This window comes from Lagopus leucura, unplaced genomic scaffold (assembly GCF_019238085.1).
Source record: "Lagopus leucura isolate 7727_CA_CO unplaced genomic scaffold, USGS_WTPT01 Super-Scaffold_100159, whole genome shotgun sequence".
Classification (NCBI taxonomy): domain Eukaryota; kingdom Metazoa; phylum Chordata; class Aves; order Galliformes; family Phasianidae; genus Lagopus; species Lagopus leucura.
In genome coordinates this window covers 9,691,261-9,709,141 of record NW_024962335.1, presented here as the reverse complement: position 1 = coordinate 9,709,141, position 17,881 = coordinate 9,691,261, and the positions used below count along the sequence as shown (strand labels likewise).

General features: G+C 42.0%; 1 protein-coding gene across 2 annotated transcripts in view; it reads right to left on the bottom strand.

The window, feature by feature from the left end:
- The window catches only part of UTP20 (UTP20 small subunit processome component), a 60,852-nt gene that overhangs the window by 15,156 nt on the left and 27,815 nt on the right, over positions 1–17,881 (bottom strand). For both annotated transcript variants that reach the window (XM_042889609.1, XM_042889610.1), the window contains exons 28-45: positions 14,606–14,749; positions 13,203–13,282; positions 12,053–12,279; positions 11,468–11,612; positions 10,945–11,032; positions 9,756–9,899; positions 9,059–9,109; positions 8,814–8,966; positions 7,900–8,055; positions 6,710–6,850; positions 6,133–6,270; positions 4,717–4,856; positions 4,135–4,214; positions 3,000–3,301; positions 2,384–2,523; positions 1,768–1,924; positions 896–994; positions 87–254 (exon numbers count right to left, since the gene is read on the bottom strand). In XM_042889609.1, the coding sequence (XP_042745543.1) occupies positions 87–254; positions 896–994; positions 1,768–1,924; positions 2,384–2,523; positions 3,000–3,301; positions 4,135–4,214; positions 4,717–4,856; positions 6,133–6,270; positions 6,710–6,850; positions 7,900–8,055; positions 8,814–8,966; positions 9,059–9,109; positions 9,756–9,899; positions 10,945–11,032; positions 11,468–11,612; positions 12,053–12,279; positions 13,203–13,282; positions 14,606–14,749 (2,553 nt within the window). The remainder of the gene's footprint in view (positions 1–86; positions 255–895; positions 995–1,767; positions 1,925–2,383; positions 2,524–2,999; positions 3,302–4,134; positions 4,215–4,716; positions 4,857–6,132; positions 6,271–6,709; positions 6,851–7,899; positions 8,056–8,813; positions 8,967–9,058; positions 9,110–9,755; positions 9,900–10,944; positions 11,033–11,467; positions 11,613–12,052; positions 12,280–13,202; positions 13,283–14,605; positions 14,750–17,881) is intronic.

Genomic DNA, 17,881 nt, shown 5'->3' with positions numbered 1-17,881 from the left:
GTGGGATTATATAGGTACCATCCACAGGCTCTAGAGTTTCTTCAGATCATACAGAATAAAGCAAGGCTCTGGCTGTCTTTTCTTACCTCTTTCAGTGGCAGAATAAGTTTCGTCACCTGGCCCTTTCCTATGTATTTTCCAAGAATTTCATAGGAATCGTAACTCTTGTTCTTGCGTGCTTCCATGACCTTGGAGACTATTCCCTTTACTTCCTTCTCTTCAGCTACATCCCCAAACAGCTCTTGGTTGAAAATCTTTGAAAAGCCGAAGAAATCAAGGAGAGGAGCAGAAAAACAGAGCAAGATTCTTCTATTAACAGCAGAACTACACTATTTTTCCCCAGCTGCAGAAAACTCAGTTCTTCAGGTTCCCCACAAATCACACCCACCATTCCTTTGTTAACATAAGACATCCCAGGCTGAACACACCAAATGGGAAAGCAGCTTTCACAACTCTCTGTGGTATTTTGATAGAAATACTGGGATTCTAGTCAGATCAAGCTGACCATTCAGAAGCAATTCAGCAGGCTCAAGCAAAGGGCAGAGAGAAGCTTCTTAAAATACAACAGACATGTGCAAGTGGGGAGGAATAACCCCACTGAATAGATATCTGTCATCTATTGCTCAGCCATTTAGGGAAACACAGTTAAGTGTCTTAATCTTGAATCACCCCCCTCTCAAGATGCAGAGCTCAAGAAACAACCCCAGAAGCACACTGCTCTTCTACCAGGGATGCTGATGCCTCAGCAGAAAACAGTCTCTTCCCTTTGAGGTAAAAGCACAACCACCCCTGTTTGCCATCAAGTCTGAGGCAATCTACACACAACCTCTCCTTCTCTTAGATTCTTCCCAAGCATTTCATGATGCTACTTCCTTTGATCTTTAATAACTTTTACCTCAATCAGGATGTCTAAGCAGGGGTCCAAATCACCAGCATTCAGCCTGCTAGTAAGACCCTTCAGTAGCAGATTCACAGTGAAAGTCAGCACATGGAGCTAGAGAAGAAGAGAACAGGTCAAGCTTCCAACCCCCTGCACGTATAACTGGATAGCTAGACTCCTGAACAGAGACATCATAACTCACACAATACACTTAAGCTCTTGCTACAGGAAAGAATACAAGGAGGATAGGAATCCTCATACAGGCTGCAGGAAAAGGACCTCGATCCCCCCACGCACTGGCAAAGGCTGTCCTCATCAGTGCTTTCACTGTAATAGTCAATAGAAGCTCTCACTTTTCCACTGTGGTAACTCATATCAGAAGTTACACTTGCCACAAACTACTGTGTAAAGAGAAAAGATGAGTTAAGAGCCAGAGTCTTGGCTCTGTAATTAAGCAGCAAGAGTTCAATTAATATCACCACATATTGTCTACATAGTCTTGGTGGCAATTTACTTCAGATGGTGCTTGGCCCTAATGAACTTACTGTAAAGACTCCCAATAATTCTATTGGAACCAGAAATTCATTCTTCAACTCATTTCTCTTTGCTGAGAAAATGGAGATCTTCTCTTCTTCCCTGCTTAGACTGCAAGTTCTTTGGGTACAGACCCTCAGTCAACATACATTTACATACTACTTGAAATAACAAAGACTGACGTAGACATGGCAATAGCATTTAGTTCTATGATACCCATCTATTCTCCCAGTGTAAAACAATTTCAGTAGCAATTTCCCTTTGGATTCTTTTAACACATGTGCACACACACACACCCCTCCAAAAACCCCCAAATTTTAGTAAGAACAGAAGACAAAGAATTTCAGCATTACCTGGTACCCATGGATGAGAGTTGACTGCATCTCTTTTAAAACGTACAGAAGGTATTGTACTCCCAAGACTTCCATGATTTTAGTGAGGGTGTTACGAGCAACATCCCGGATTTCCTGAAATCTGTTTCTCAGAAATGAGCAAACCTTCAGGAGGATGCTGGAAGCAGAGACAGACAGCTTAGTTCAGCCCCTAAATACGGTGGGACTAATTGCACTGCTAGCCAAGAAGGTGGCTTTCAGGGATGTTTTTATAAGCTCAAAGTCAACCTCAAAGAAAGGCTTTACAGTCACACACAGAGCTACCGTCCTTCAAAAAACTTAACAGATTTTGTCCTTTCTGCATGCTACTCTTTCTTTGGCTCTGCTACTCCTACCTCTGCACTCTGCTTCACAGCTCTGCTCTCATTTAAGGATTTACCAAGTTCTTTTCAAACTTAGCTCTGCAGAACTCCAGAGCAAGGGGGAGCATAACTACAAAAATGTATTTCCAAATAAAAAGAATTTATGGCCTGTCAGATGTCCCTCCAAGCCATGTGTATAACAGCAGCTTAGTAAACATGCCTGCTCTCATTCCCAACAAAATGAGTGGTATTCAAAGAGCTTCTCCAGGACCTACCTTGGCAGGTTGGCTTCCATCACTTCTTGGGGAAGACACTGCATCACCCTGACCATCGCAAAAGCCAAAGGCACACGGACTACCTCATCATCATTCACAACACTGGATTTCACAAGCTTGTGTTCTTCATCTCTTTTAACCTTTTTAAGACAGAGCAAGACACAATGCAAGTTAAATAAAAAGAAGTGTAACGAACAGTTCAAAAAAAGTCCTGTTTTTTCTCAGCAAAACCCAAGATGAGGCCAATGCTGCAAACTGATTTCCAATGCTGACTACGTGACAAACCTAGGCAGCTAAAGGATGGACAAGATGAATCCCTGCATTTCCCATAAGGAAAGCTGGGTGCTAATAGGTGGCTGAGAAATTTTCAAGAGGCTACACTAAGTGAGTTGTTTCACACCTACACTGAGTGATTTTGACACATCAAATGGGATAAATCTCTTCAGTGATTTCAGGTGTCTCTCTCCACTTGTGTCCCTTTTTTTTTTATTATTATTATTATTATTTTTTTTTTTTTAAAACAGACTGCATTTCAACATGGCTTTTCCAGTAGCACCCCAACCCTCACAGTAGCAGCACAGGTCAGCAAACTGCTTTTCCAGTGCCAGCTTCTCACCTTTGCTACAATGCACCTGTGCAATTTAGGCAAAATGTTAACTATAACTGTATCTTGAATGTGTTTGATCAGACACTCCAGCTCTTCTTTATTTCGGGGTAAGAAAGAAACTGGTTTTGCCACTTGCTGAGTGTTTTCAGGTGTCTCAGCTGCCTTTTCAGGCAGAACCAGCTCAGGTTCTGCTGGTTCTTCAGGGATGTTCTTCTTGTCTTCCTCAGCCACTTCCTCTTCCCCTTCACTCTGTTCCAGCTCCATGGCTTCTTCACCTTCTACCTCTGGCTCAAGATCCATGGCAGCAGTTTCTGTCAAGTAATTATTAAAACCACAAGTAAATACTGGAGGCAACATAGTCGGAGCCCTTAAAACAGACTCCTGGGATGGCTTTGATCTGGACAGAACTCCTACTTACTATCAATAACAGTAAACAATCAATAAACTTCAGGGTTGCTCTACTGGGCAGAGAAGCTCTGGCATGCTGATTTCTGATAATCACCCCTCAGGGCTTGGCTTAAAGCAAAGACTAGGTCGTTCTTTAGCTGAACTCTATAGACAGTTTACCAAAGGTCAGTGCCCTTGAACCTTAGTGAAGTGTGATTAATTTACATTTGGTAATCTTACAAGGCAAAAAGTATTGATGAGCACATCTGGGAGATGCACTCTTCCCTCTTCAGAATATCCTAAATGCCACAACATAAACAACCACAATGGTGGACAAGTCAAGACAAAATTTCTCCTCATGAAACCTCAGTGGAAGAGGGCCAGGGCATAAAGCACTCTGCTCAGGCTGAGGATAAAAATGATAGAAACCAGTGGCAAGATAAAATGTGGTAGCAGCAACACAGTTCTACGTAGACCATGGAGAACCTCCCAGATTAACATAATCCCAGTCTGATCTGGTCTGCTTTATGGAAGCCTGGAATAGAGAGGTTAATGTAGAAGTGATTCCTTCAACCTCTCCTCACCGCGTCAGCACATAGAAAGACAGCCTGTACAGCTCCTGAGAAGGTAAATTAAAATTGGTTTTCCAACATGCACATTTTAAAAAGCTGCGAGTAGCCAACCTCCAGAGTAAAAATGTGTCAATCAGCTGCATTTTCTGAGCAATCAGAGGGAGCATCAGGAGCTGAAAGCTCACCTTGGTTCTCAATGGTCGTGAGCTGTTTTTCCAGTGTTTCACGGTCAAAGTGAAAGGCTTCCAGCACTGTCTCTAACAAGCTGAAAAAGAAACACGCAAAGAGAGATAAGCTCTCTGCAAAAAAGGAAGAGGCTGCATAGAACCAACACAACAGAAAATCTTAAAACTGCTTTAAAAAATATTTCAGACTCAGTGGCAGTGCAGCTTAACAAGGTTTATCCTGAAATAACAAATCAGGAAACAAAGCTGGGTTGTTTTTCACCCAAATGGACTGTCACCTAGCTCAGTGTGCAACCTCAAAGACAGTGGTACTAGAATTGCAGAGGCATCCCAGGAGCTGGGAAAGCCAAACAAGAGCAGAAAATCTAATGCTCTCGTACACAGTGAGATACAGCAAGCAAAAACAATTACCTATTCATCTTTCATAGCTCAGTTACACAGAACTGCAAAGCCACGTCCATTTTCATTAGCGTGAGAAATCTCTCATGCTAGTGAAGAGTTAAAAATCCACATGATGGTCCTTAAGGCACTGATTCTTGCCTTACTCTTTGCAGCTAGAGCAGCATCGCTTCTGTTACCCACCTGACTCCCAACTTGGGACTGATCTGCCCCGTCTGCAGGACATGGATGAAATGCTTTAAGTGGTACAAGTATGCTGACCACGAGAGATGCTGGCAGATGGCTCCAACAACTTCAACAGAGGCTGTTACCATATTTTCATGCTACCCAAAAAACAGAAATTCAGAGGCTATTAGCATTCAAGCATGCTAAAGTATACTTTACTCAAAGTAACAGGAGCTAGAAGAAGTAACTCCTGTCTGCTGAGGATGTTTGGTACTCTGCTTTATTAAATCTGCTCTCAGTTATCAGGTTAAACAAACACAACATTACAGCTCACCAAGCAGATCTCTAGACTCACTTCCTCCAAACATTTCTGTAGTTCATCTTTTCTCATACAACTAAATGTATGGGCCCACTTCTGTGAGGAACTGAAAGCAGTCACAATACATAATAGCATCACACACTGCTAACCTACTGCTAATGTAAAATAAAATGGGTTTGTTTCTTCAAGGTTTCAGTCAACATATTTTCTGTCAATGTACTTTCTCTCTTGTTGGTCAAAGGGCAATGACATTAACTCTGTCAATGGGCACAGACTGTATGACTGCGGGTGCTGGCTCATGTCCCTGAGTACTAATTCAGGCACAATTCAGAAGTACATTCCTGAAAGGAAGTGAATTACCCAAATGACATCTGCTTGGTCTGACATAAGCAGCTCTGCTGTTCTTCTGATAATGTGCAGGGAACTGTACAGATGTGTGAAACCTTGATTTTTCAAGTTACAAGCAGAAAGCCTGTCTACACTGATGTTACAAGTATTTCACCTCATGCTTTAAATAAAAGGTATGGAAAGTGACTAAGTGAATGCTGCCCTTCAAACATTATTTACAAAGCTGCTGCTGGCTCAGAATCTCTGAAATCAGTACTTTCAGTCCCCATCCCAGTCCCAGTGAAAATAGTATTTATTACCAACACAGTAACTACTTATAGCCCATGTCCCACACACCCCCTTTCTACTGCCTAATCTCACAATTGAATATGAAGAGAGCAGTATAGAGGGAGAGAGGAAAAAAACAAATGGATTACAAAAAAATGCAAACAGATATAAACTCAAGTAAAAAAACAAAAAAAAAAAAAAAAAAACCAAAACACAACCCAAGCAACAACAAAACCTGCACTGAAAACCCAACCCAAACAAGGTTAGACTCTTAGTTTGGAGAAACAGGACAGTTTTAGCAGATAAAGAATAGGATCCAGATTGCATCTGCACCCTCCAAACCCTCTTTCTGCCACCAAGAGAAGCACAGTGCTCTCCTCTGAAAGGGGAACACTCACTCTACAAAACCCATCAGCCTTTTAAAGCAGCTCGTCTTTTAAGGACAGCAACAGAAGTAAGGCAAAAATACAAAAGCTGATGCATACAATTTGAAAGTCTACCTTCAGCATTTTTTCACTAAAAATGGCAGTAGTAGCATAAGGCATGATGTAGTTCTGCAGGGATTTGGAAGACAGCACAAGTTTCTTCTCAGTCAGCTGCTTAGCCAGTCTCCTCAGAGCTCGTGCCCTCCTGTGGATCTGAGTCAAACACAAGGGAGAGTGAATGAGGCGGCCCTTGAAGCACAGCTAGCACAAGGGAGCACACACACCGAGCAGCAGTCGTGCTGGTGGCTCAATCTGACATAAACACAGTACAGTCATCTCCAAGGGTAGGCCACTACCTTTTCACTCTTATCTGGGCTTTCACTAATCTTCTGCCCCAATAAATGTCATAACTCAATGAGATACTTCACTGTGAATTAACAGGCACAAGAACAAGTCATCTTCGGGTATGAGACACGTTACTTCCATGTCCATTTCTTTTTCTTTTTTTTTTTTAATGACATCTAATAATACTGGTCTTCAAGGAAGAATTGAACATGGCACAGGCAATTTGGAAAACATCACTCCACAGTAAAAATGCTTTTGCTTTGGTAAGGGGGGAAAGGGGCATTAAGGAACGTGCATTGCCTTTTACCTGCATGTGTTTCATGTTCTCAAAGAAGTCCATGTCAGGATCATGGCGGTTGGTCAGCTGGACCAAATCCCGGAATTCAGGATTTGCTGGGAATGTCTGAATGAGGCAGGAAAGCAAAGATGTGTAGTCTTGCTGGATGCTCTGTAAAGAATAAGACATGAAGGTTAAGCACCTCCTGGAAAGGCAGCTACATGCTCCTCAGAACAACTATGCTGCCACTTACATGTTTTATGCCAACAGGTCACATTATTTGGTAACACCAAATATACCTGTAGCTCAGATTGTACATAAACTAAAGTTTCCGCTCTAAAGGATGAGCTACAACTGAGAAAAGTTAAACAGCAAAATAACTCCACACAGCAGCAGGGTTCTATAATTTGTTAGATTTTATTATGCTTTCAAGTGAAGGTTACGTTTGATTACAGCATTTATCTGCAACTTAAGTGGTGGTTTCACTCTGAGGGGCAGCTAAACTTCACCACAACCACTCACTCACTCACCTCGAAGGAAGAGGGGGAGAAAATATAATGAAAAAGGGCTCAAGGGTTGAGATGAGGACAAGGAGATTGCTTACCAATTGCTTTCATGGGCAACATAGACTCAGTGTAGGGAGATTATTATAATTGCCTATAGCAAATTACAGAGAAATTAAAAGCAAGCGAAAATCTCCTCTCCCCCATTCATCCTCTCCAACCTCCTCCCTCCCCAAGCAGTATAGTGTAACAGGGAATGAAGACTGCGGTCAGTCCTTAACCATTAGTCTCTGTCACTCTTTCACTCTTTGCCCCTGCTCCATGTGGGATCCCTCCCATGCGATGACAACCTTCCTGAACTGGCCCTGTGTGGGCTCCCCACAGACTGCAGCTCTTCAAGCACTGCCCCAACATGGATCCACACCACAGGGGCGCATCCTTCAGGAGCAGACTGCTCCAGCATGGGTCCCCAACAGCCAGCAGCAGGTCCCTTTTGGAGGTGGAGCTGGCTCTGATCTGACTTGAGGCAGCTGCTGGGCTCTGCTCACAGAGGCTGTCCTTGGAGCCTCCCTATTACAAGGGCCTTGTACTGCATTGGGTTTACGTTGCAATTTCTTATTCTCAAGAAGAAACTCAAAAGACTCATCTACAAAAAGTCTCAGATGCCCTGCTGTCCCAATACACCTGGATACAGATCATCAAATAGCAGTGCCTTACCTCAGTCTTACTCTTCAGCCCCCTTCTCAGAGACTCCAGAAGAGTGTGCTGGATTAGCTCCTTGTAGTCATCTTCTGTGTGGTTGATTTCTGCCAGGCGGTGGATAAAACTGGTGAGGCAAAGGCTTGCGTTGTCACTAAGAGCCATATCTCCTAGCTGAGTGGATGAAGACATTGCACCACGTGAGTCCAGATACAACAGCTTTTTCTACTCAAAAGACTGGAGTGAACAGTAACACTGTACAAAGCACAACAAAGCCTATAACAATCCACTAATTCTACCAACTTCAATAAAACTTCTACTCCTTAACTTATGCCCACTTTTTCAAACAGAAGAAAAATCCTTTTTGACTCAGCAGTGAGACAACACAGCCAGAACACACTGCAACAAAAAGAAAAGCAGCCTATCAAGATTGCAATATGTCTTTTGTAAAGAAAAAACTACCAGAGAGTTCCAGGGCTCACTGGTAGACGGGTATACTGGCACTTGGTTCATTCTTGCTGCAGTGCATTTCATAGAAACATAGAATCATAGAATTTTTTGAGTTGGAAGGGACTTCTGAAGATTATCTGGTCCAACTCCCCTGCAAAGAAAGGGACACTACAGCTGATCAGGGTGCTCAGAGATCCTCCAACCTGACCTTAGTTGACTCCAGCAACAGGGCAGCCAGCACCACTGTGGGCAACCTGTGCCAGCACCTCACTATCCCTATCATAAAAGAAACCTTTCCTTGCATCTTCAGGACGCACAGGGGAAAAGGCAAAAGAAGGAAACTTAAAAACAGGTGTTTGTGAGAAGAACCCATCTGCTCTTGGAATGCTTTGAAGCATCAGAAAACAAAACAACAGTCAATGAAATAAATTTCTGTGTGGTAAGCATGCTACACAAAGCAAGAGAAGGAACATTTAGCCCACCTGGATGGTATAGAAGCAGTTGTGCATAACAGGGATGAGGAAGTTGATATCCACTGTTTGCATTTCTTTGATGTGGGCAGTGATTGACTGGAAAGCTGACAGGCGTACATCGAAGTTGATATCATCAAGATGCCGTTGATCGAAAGCATTCAACTAAGAGACAGCAACAAGTCATTCGTGAAAAAGGCTAGAAACTTGACAGCACAACCTTGGGGAAAAAAAGGGAGCAAAGAAGCTGGGCATACCTTAACAACATCTGTAATGTATTTCAATTCACTGTCCAAATCAGATAAAGTCTAAAAAGAAACATAAAGGAAAACAGTTTAACTGTTATAGCTGTTATAAATTTGGAGGACTCCAGACTTACTTCCAACTCTAACAACCTGAAATTAAAAAAAAAAAGAAGTAACAATATCAGTCCTTTTATAAGCTTAGTAAGAGCCACTTTGCCCATGTATTTCTTTTCTAAGACAGACTATCTTTTAACTTCCTAAGTTTCTAAATATTTACATGGAGGATATCCTGGGTTTTCCTACTGAAAAAAAAAAAAAAAAAAAAGGATATGTAAATAACTTCTAAAAGTTCAAAACAGCCTGACTGCTATTCATCTGAGAGAAGAATAAAAATAAAATTGTCTAAAGGCTGCTATAAGCCACTCTTATTTCATAAAGAAAGGCTTCATTATGGATGCAGTGTGCTTTATTTGGCTTCTCTTCCATAGCAGAACCCAGGAGATGCTCACACCAAGCAGGCTGCAAACAGAAGTTTTATGTCTTCATGCAGCACACTGATGTCTACCACATACAATACTTTTAGTTCACTTCAACTTAATACATCAGAGATTAAAAAGTTTCTTAAGGTCATGTACAACAAAGATAAATACATTTATTTTTGTTCTTGATCTGTAAAAACAGCACAGAAAGATGTGTAAAAATGCAGTACCTGAAATACCAAGCACAACTTCTGTCGAGACAGTTTATTCTGGATGACGGAAAACAGCTTTGCCAGAGGTTTGAGAAAACTTGCAGGGTTTGAGCAATGTCTCAGCAAGTTCTGCACTGTCTCCAAAATGTCAATCTCTGCATCCTGAAAGAGATACATCACCATCAGTAACCACTGAAACCTCATGAGATTAACTGAGAAATATTTCAAAACACAGAGTGAGCTTTGCTGTGTTTTATTCAGATCACAGATACTGAGTTTGAGCAAAAAACTGGGAGGACATTCATTGAAACAACCAGACTTCAGAAGCACTTACAATCTTTCAGTTAGACACAAGCACAGAGTTTGAGGAGAGTGCTATCGCAATGCTAACTTCTATTTTGGGTACTTCCTCTGATTACTCAATGGTTAGAAAAGCAATAGAGCTTTACAAAGTCATCTTTCTCCAATCTGTGACACGACCATGAACAGTACCACCTACCTGTATGATCTCCTTGAAAGAAAATTACAGACAGTTCACTAATGACTCACAAACATAAAAAAGAAACTGTGAACCAGAAAGCAAAGCAAAACTTCTGCAAAGCAGAAGTTACAGGCTGCAGCCTAGCAGTCCTTTCTGAAGTCCTGAAACCTTTTCTTGAGCAACTGTGTCTCATTTAGGGAAAAACAAGACCCATACCATCATCCAAGAATGCAGGCAATCAGGAAATATGGTGGTGAGTTAATAGTACTATACAACATTTGCCTTTTATCTTGCAACAGACCAATGAAAGCTCACTGCACAGCATGTATTACATTCACATTTACTCACATTCTGTCACTGTGATTTGTGATATATGAAGTACAAGTTGAAGAGAGCATTTGTTTAAAACATGGCAACAAACTGAGTGAACTGACTACCGCAGCAAAGGAAGCAAAGATTGTACAAACACTTCTGCAAACCTTTCCCAGGAAAAAAGGCAAAAGTCAGCTGTGGCACTGGTATTCCTGCAAAGCATCCAGTGGCTTTGTATCCATCAACACACAGTAACAGACTGCTGAGTGGTTTACAGACACATGAAGACTTGATTTCAGGCTGATCACGAGAAATGGCATGTAACCAATAAGCTTTAAATGCATCTTAAATAAATCAACTTCACAGAAAGGAAACTGCATTTTTAATTAGGGGAGATATCTCATTTCTACTTACTTGTTCAATGTTACTCTGGTGAAGGAAAGGGAGGAGGAGACTCACAAGCACTGAATTCTGACTTTTTTCTTGTATAAATTTGCTGATCCTGCATGATAAGACAATGTAATTTATTTTGTTTATCTCAATCCAATCCGTATAGAGCAAAGAAGGACTCAGTCAGCACTAGTGCCATATCACAGGGTTTTGTCATCCATCCTCCTGCACCCAGACTAATAAGGCTTCTCCATGATATCAGCCTAAGTATTCAGTTCCACATGACTGCAGTCCCATCTGTACCTTTTCCTATCTCAAGTAGTATTGGTTTGATTACCAGCAAATAGAAACGGCTAGAGTCAATTTCTGAACACTTCCAGTTGGTCATCAGCAGCTTCCAAGGACAATGAGAGGCAGGTATTTTCAAATGCTCTAAATTTAAATCATTTTAGACAACGTTTCTAATTTGCAGCCTATTAAGAAATGATTCTTTCTTCCTCCCCCCCTTCCACCCTTCAACTGTTTTGAGCACTAAAGAATCACTTACTTGGAGAGTATGCTCAGCTCTTTGCTGACTTGGGCTCTGTACTTCTTCTTTTTCATTTTCTCCACGTTTAACATTGTTTTGCTGAAGTACTGAAGTATGGCAGGAACGTGAGGTAGGACCAAGCGACAACCTAGGCTGAGGGACTCTGTAAGGAATACAACAGTCAGCAACACTCAACTCTGTGCTGCAAGCAACAAGGCAAGCTCTGTGCAACAGAAGGAAGATTCAGCCCCACACAAACAACGAGGAGACGCAAGCAAAGGAGGTGTCATCAGTGGAAGAAAAATCAGGGGGAATTATGAACATACTGCTGGGAACATGCACTAGCACTTCCATTACAGCCCTACTAAGTGTAGGCTTTTCATAAGAAATTTCTCCTTATCCACATTCAAACGTGGATCTCGCTTGTCACAACACAAGCAGTGCTTAACAGTTTTTGAGCACGCCAAGAGAAATCTGTACAGTGACTTTTCCATGAAGCCTCCTTCCCTGTATTCTCAGTCAGGGCAAACACAATCTCATCATAATCCAACACCTCTTTCCAAACCACCCAAAAGGCTTCTCATGGCTCTTACACACAGATACCTTCTGTCACTTCTCCAGTGTTTAGGACAACACAGTCGGTCACGTTCAAACTGGAAACCTGCTCCGTGGGTTCAAAATCAGGGCTGTTGAGAAGGCTATCAGCAATGTCCATCACAAGATTGGATGTTGCCTCAGACAGATTCTTGGCTGACAGGACGGCAAACACATTTGACAGTATATCATACTCTGGATGATCCGGATACTGCTTGGCCAGTAGGGGAAAATATCTGAGGAGAAGATTGTTAAAAAGATACGCTGAAAATTTAAGTACGGAACTTCATAATTCTTTTGTGTAGAGTCATACAAAAAAGATAATGTGAAAAAGCACAGAAGCCACATAAACGGGCCATGAAAAGTAGAAGAAATGGAGGTTGAAAAGTCATCAAGTTTCTTTTCACACTTCAAGATAGCATCATCTAAGCTTAGTCCTTCCTCTGCAAATGTTTGCCCAAGACTCCTGTCAGAGCTTGCTCCTATCTTAATAATCCAATTCTTCTGAGGCAACTCTGTGCAAGTTCTTTATTCTTACAAACGACAAGTCTCAAAAGAGAAGCTGGACATCTCAGCAAAAGAAAAGCAGCATGTCAGTGGGAGAGGTGAAAACCACTCAAGATAGCAGAGATGGAACTTCTCACAGTGTCTGCCTCAGAAAAGGCTTTCTTGCAATTTTCAGTCTCAAAATTCTGTGCTGAATTTGCCCATTTTCTTTCACAAAGCAGAAAGAAACAGAATCAAAAAACAGTAAAATCATCTTGTCAAACTATCCTCTCCATCTCCTCAGATGACTTACATAAAAGTAATTGGTTTAGACACAGGCATGTTCTAAGATTTCACTCCCCTCCTGACCTGTGTGCTGCATTTAGTTTATACATCTGTTTGGTTGTTCAAGTGTGGGAAAAGCAGCTCACTAAAAGTATCTTAACTGCCACAAACTGTAACGCTTCACAACTGCATCTGGGCTGCTATCAAAGGAGTAACAGCCAAGTGGAGAAGATGAGTTTTGACATAATTATTCATAATTATCTCTTAAGAGCATTGTGATCATTTTAACAAATTTATCAATTTATCATTTTAACAATTTATCATTTTAACAAAACCGTTGTGTATTTGAGAGAAGTACTTGAGTTTCATTGCAAGAGCACTTACTTACCTAGGATTCTTACTCCAGGTGTAAATGAGTTTGAGCAGAAAAGTTGGAGAATACTGGCTCTCTGAAGCCAACCTGCAAACCTAAAGGAGATATAAATCAGACACCAACGCAACACAAGTACATAAGGCCAATTAATATCCCAATTCCAACAAAGACCCCACTACATACTATATTTTGTCTCTTTTAGAAAACAAATCTTTTGTTGTTTTTCCATCTCCTTCAACACTGTTAGTTTATCTTATTCTGTCTTTGTACATTGCCACAGCTACTTTTTTTTGTCCTTCCCTAAAAGGATCCCCACTGATCCTCACACTTGCCACAGAGACCTAATCACCTCTCTTGGACATGCTTACGACCCTCAGGCACGACCTAAAGACTTGTTCCTCCCACACCTCCAACTTCTCGGCTGCAGCAAACTGCAACTCCAGGCACAGCTGCATTAAGCAAAGTTTTTATACGTATCAGCTCTACAGCATTAAAAGCTCTTAAGTCAAAACATTCTGCCAAAACCAAACCCTCACCAAGTTAATTAGCAGAAATTCCCTCTAGAGGGAGCTTCTGGATCATGCTACAATCCAAGCTCCAAAATTAGTGCTGTCTTCCTGATGTCTACCAGGAAACCAGGAATTATAACTTTTCAGCAATTCTATATCCTGTTCAGATTTACAGAGCATTTCCAAACACAATGCTCCTATAAGCATTAAGTACTTTGATGACTCAATGCCTGGACTACATGCTTCTACTGCTCTGGGACCAAAGTAAGTTTTCACTGCTTTGCTCCACACGGCTTGGAAAGACTGGGATAGGCAAGACCTGCTGCTCAGCCTAGTGAAATACATAGCCACATGCACTGCCAGATGCGATCAACACAGTTTTATTTTTAATACTGCATGTTCTCTCTCTCCCAAGAGTGCATTTTCCCAACTAAAAGGGGGGTCTGAATTTCTCTGATAAAAGCTGCAACCCTCTGCATTGTCACTGTGCTCAAATGGGACTCCTGGCAGGACAGCAGAAGAGCACACAGCCCACTGAAGGACGATGCTGCAGTCCTTCCTTTGTGGCAGCAGTAAGAAAGCCCACTTATGTTTGTTTCTCTAATCCTCCATCACAGGTCCAGTAACTTTCAGATAGAAAACCAACAAAGTGCACCTAGGACTGACCAAGAAGTATCATTTTGCTTCCCTGAAGAAGCAGCCTGCTTCTGCTGCTAAAGAACAGAGACATCACATCCATTTTATTCAAAAGAACTCATTTGTACTTAAGCCTGTGACTTAATTACTCCAGTACTAATCAGACTTGAGCCAAATCTGCCCTTCCACACATACATCAGAATGCCAAAGAACTGGAGTTCCCTGCATGGTACAGATTACGCAGATTCCAGTCTGCAAGAAGAAACACGTTACCTGAGGCCATACCACTGCATGGAAAACTGCATCAATCTCTTCCACACTAAAACTGTAGGCCTCATGATCAGAAAAAAACTCAACCACAAGCTTGAGTCCAAGGCGCCTCAAGTTCTTCAGTGGATTAATCAACCGTGGTTGAACCTGTGAAAACAAAACAACAGACAAAACAGTAAAACCTCTGCAAGAACAATCACTATTTGCCCTGAAATTAAATACAGCAATTCACTGGCCACAGATACAAAAGAACGCAGTGAGCTACAGCACTTGGTTATAGAAGGATGTTCCATATACTTTTTGGGGAAAATGTCTAAGGAAGGAAGTCAGCCATACAGCTAATCATGAGGTTATTCACATATTGCTGCATTCTGACTCTTCTCTCTGCTGTGAATTGAGTAACCTGAATTATTTCTATATCATATAAGGCAGCTTACAGGAAAAACCTGAGACAATTCCAAGAACAGGTACACTGCACAGTGCAGAGCTACTGACTCCTGTCTCAGAAACAACAGAGACAGACTGCATCTTGGGATCTTCAAGGCCTCCATTATGCATCACAGACCACCACACTGAACAAATGCATGTAGGTTTATTCTGCAGAACAGTTTTGGTGCCACAGCCCCACTGAAAGATACTATGCTTTTTGTACTTTCCTGTAGATTTCTGAAGAGAATAACCTCTACCATGTAATACACTGCTCTACTGCCTTTGCACCCAAAAATGTATGCAAAAAGAGGAGATGGCAGAAAAGGAATCAAAGGTACTCTCGCTTGGAATCTCCCAAGCTATACTGAAATGTACTAATGAAATGGTGTGCAAAGAGCTTCCAAACAGCAATAAGCTGCCTGAAGGGCCAAACAGCTGATCCTGCCTTCACCCAGCAAGCACAAACCAGGTTGATATTGCCAATGGCTACCCTTAGTTTAACTTCCAGAAAAGCAGTCCCTTGAGATCAAGACTGAGTGAACAAAGAAACTCACCACTGAACACAGTCAGAATCCCTTCTGAAATGAATAACTTAACTTAAAACTGTCAGTGTAGATGTTTAACTCTCCAGGCATTATCAGCCTGCAATAAATTACTCTCAACCCCGAGAATGTCAGCTAATCATTAGCCAAGACAAACAGATTTCTCACACTTCTCCTTGAGCTGTTAACATCTTATGGACTAATGAAGTGCTGAATTAAGTTTCAAGAAAATGATAAACTGTCATTCCCCAAGTAACAAAACGGTGACAGGTTTATGGTAGCAGTCCAGGCAAAAATTTCACTATCCCAGTAATGAAAGCAGCAGCTCCTGAAACTACTCTCTGCTTAACATGTAAGCACATGCAATCCACTGCTAAGGCTGGACTATGGGATGCTGTTATCCTAATGAACTGACTGCAAGGGCTTGAGTCGTTGATGGATTGTTTTCAAGACGAGTTCTAACCTCAGATGTTCACAGATGGGTCCTGGCAAGAACACGCACACAGTGACAGAACCTTCATTACCTAACATCCCTCACTCAGTCCATCATTGCAAAATTCCTTTCAACACATTACTTTCTCAGTCTACCATCTCATAATTCATTTTAATACTGCAGCGATGACAATGCCTGTGCAGTTTGCCTGTTTCTCACCTATGACCAGGCTCTGCGCAGGACTAGACATGAGCATTTTCTGTTCTGCTTGGTTTGAAGCCCGACAAAGGCACTGGCTTTAGAAAGGCAGAAAAGCCTGGCACAAAGTCATTAATTCCAAGCAACTGGTAACAGTACCCTTGAGATAACGGCCTCCACAAGACACTGCGCAGTGTTAAAAAGAAGTGCTAGCAGCAAAATCAAAACAGAACAGCCATATCCCTTCCCTCTGGACAGTTAGCCCTACCAACTGTGTCCTCCTAGTAGTTAAGGTGTTACTGATGTGGGAATGAGCTCAGGAGTCTCTGCACTGCTCTCTTGATCACAAGGGGGGCAATAAGCCAACACGGCCCACTTCTAGTTGCAACCAGTCTTTAACAGAACATTTCCCTTGCTTGATTTGTTCAGCAAGTACAGCCTTTGCACACAAGGGAAAAAACATCCTCAGTGCTCCACAGGTACCTGGCTGAGACTCAGACTCACACTGGATTGACACGACTGCTTCTGATGGTAGAGCTGTATGTGCTACTAGTGTGCTGAAAGCACAGCTCATAGCCATATTTTCCCTGTGTCCCATGACAGGCGGCTATCATTATACATAATCACTGTGATCACCCACAATGCTGAGCTCCCTTGGCACCTCGCAATGCAACAAAGCACCTTGCAAGTAAGTTTTACTCTTAAGTCCACAGGCAAGAAACTTGAAATCCTCTCCGTTTCCTGCTCAGTATTCTATCCCTGCAGCCAAGAAGCTACATCTCTAATATCAAATTCAACCTGCAGCCATATAATGTTATGTATGTTATACGTTATGACTGCCATGGTTCTATGTTTTTGTTTTTGTTTTTGGATTTCAGTATTCCACATCAAAACATCATGTAGTGTACGGGGCATTAAAGTGTCACTGCCCCAATCCCAGGTACCTATCCCTGTACATTACAGCAGTCACGGGATCTGGCCCTTCCGGGTGGGGGGGGCGCTCTCTTGCTGCCTTGCAGTGGGTGCTGGAGGGTGCTTTCCTGGCCGTTCCAAGCTTTTCAGGTTTGAATCGGTCCCGGGAACTCTCTCTCTCATCTTGTCTGATTTATTCATCTCAATTTCAATTAAACTGTATTATATTTTGTTATCTTGTATTCTGATATTATAGTAAAATAAGTTTTCCTCCATAGATTGTTGCCGCTGCTCTTTTCCTCCCTTCCTTCCTTCCTTCCTTCCCATTTTTGTGGGACTGGGGTGAGGGGGGGAGGGCAGAGGCCTGCTGCCCCTGTCACGGACATAGATTGATCTGGTCAACTCTGTGACAGATTTTTGGCGCCCAATGTGGGGCACGACTGCTTTTTAGCTTTTAGAACGAATCTCTTTTTCTCTCTGCTCTTAGAGAGCTTCGTTAGGGAGCATTATCAGTAGTTCAGGTTTCTGTGCTGGAAAACCTGACCTTGAAAGATTAGGCGTACTGCCAGTGTTCTGGGATATTTGTAAACTTTGAGCACTACTTAGTCTGGGTAGTGCCTTTTTTTTTTCTTTTTCTCCTCCTCTTGTTAGCTTCAATTCATTAACCCCTTTTTAGCAGGCACCACCGATGAACCCACTCGTTATCGTGGGGGCACTGTGTAAAGGATTTAAAGCAATGGTGTTACTCACAACCTACTGGCCAAT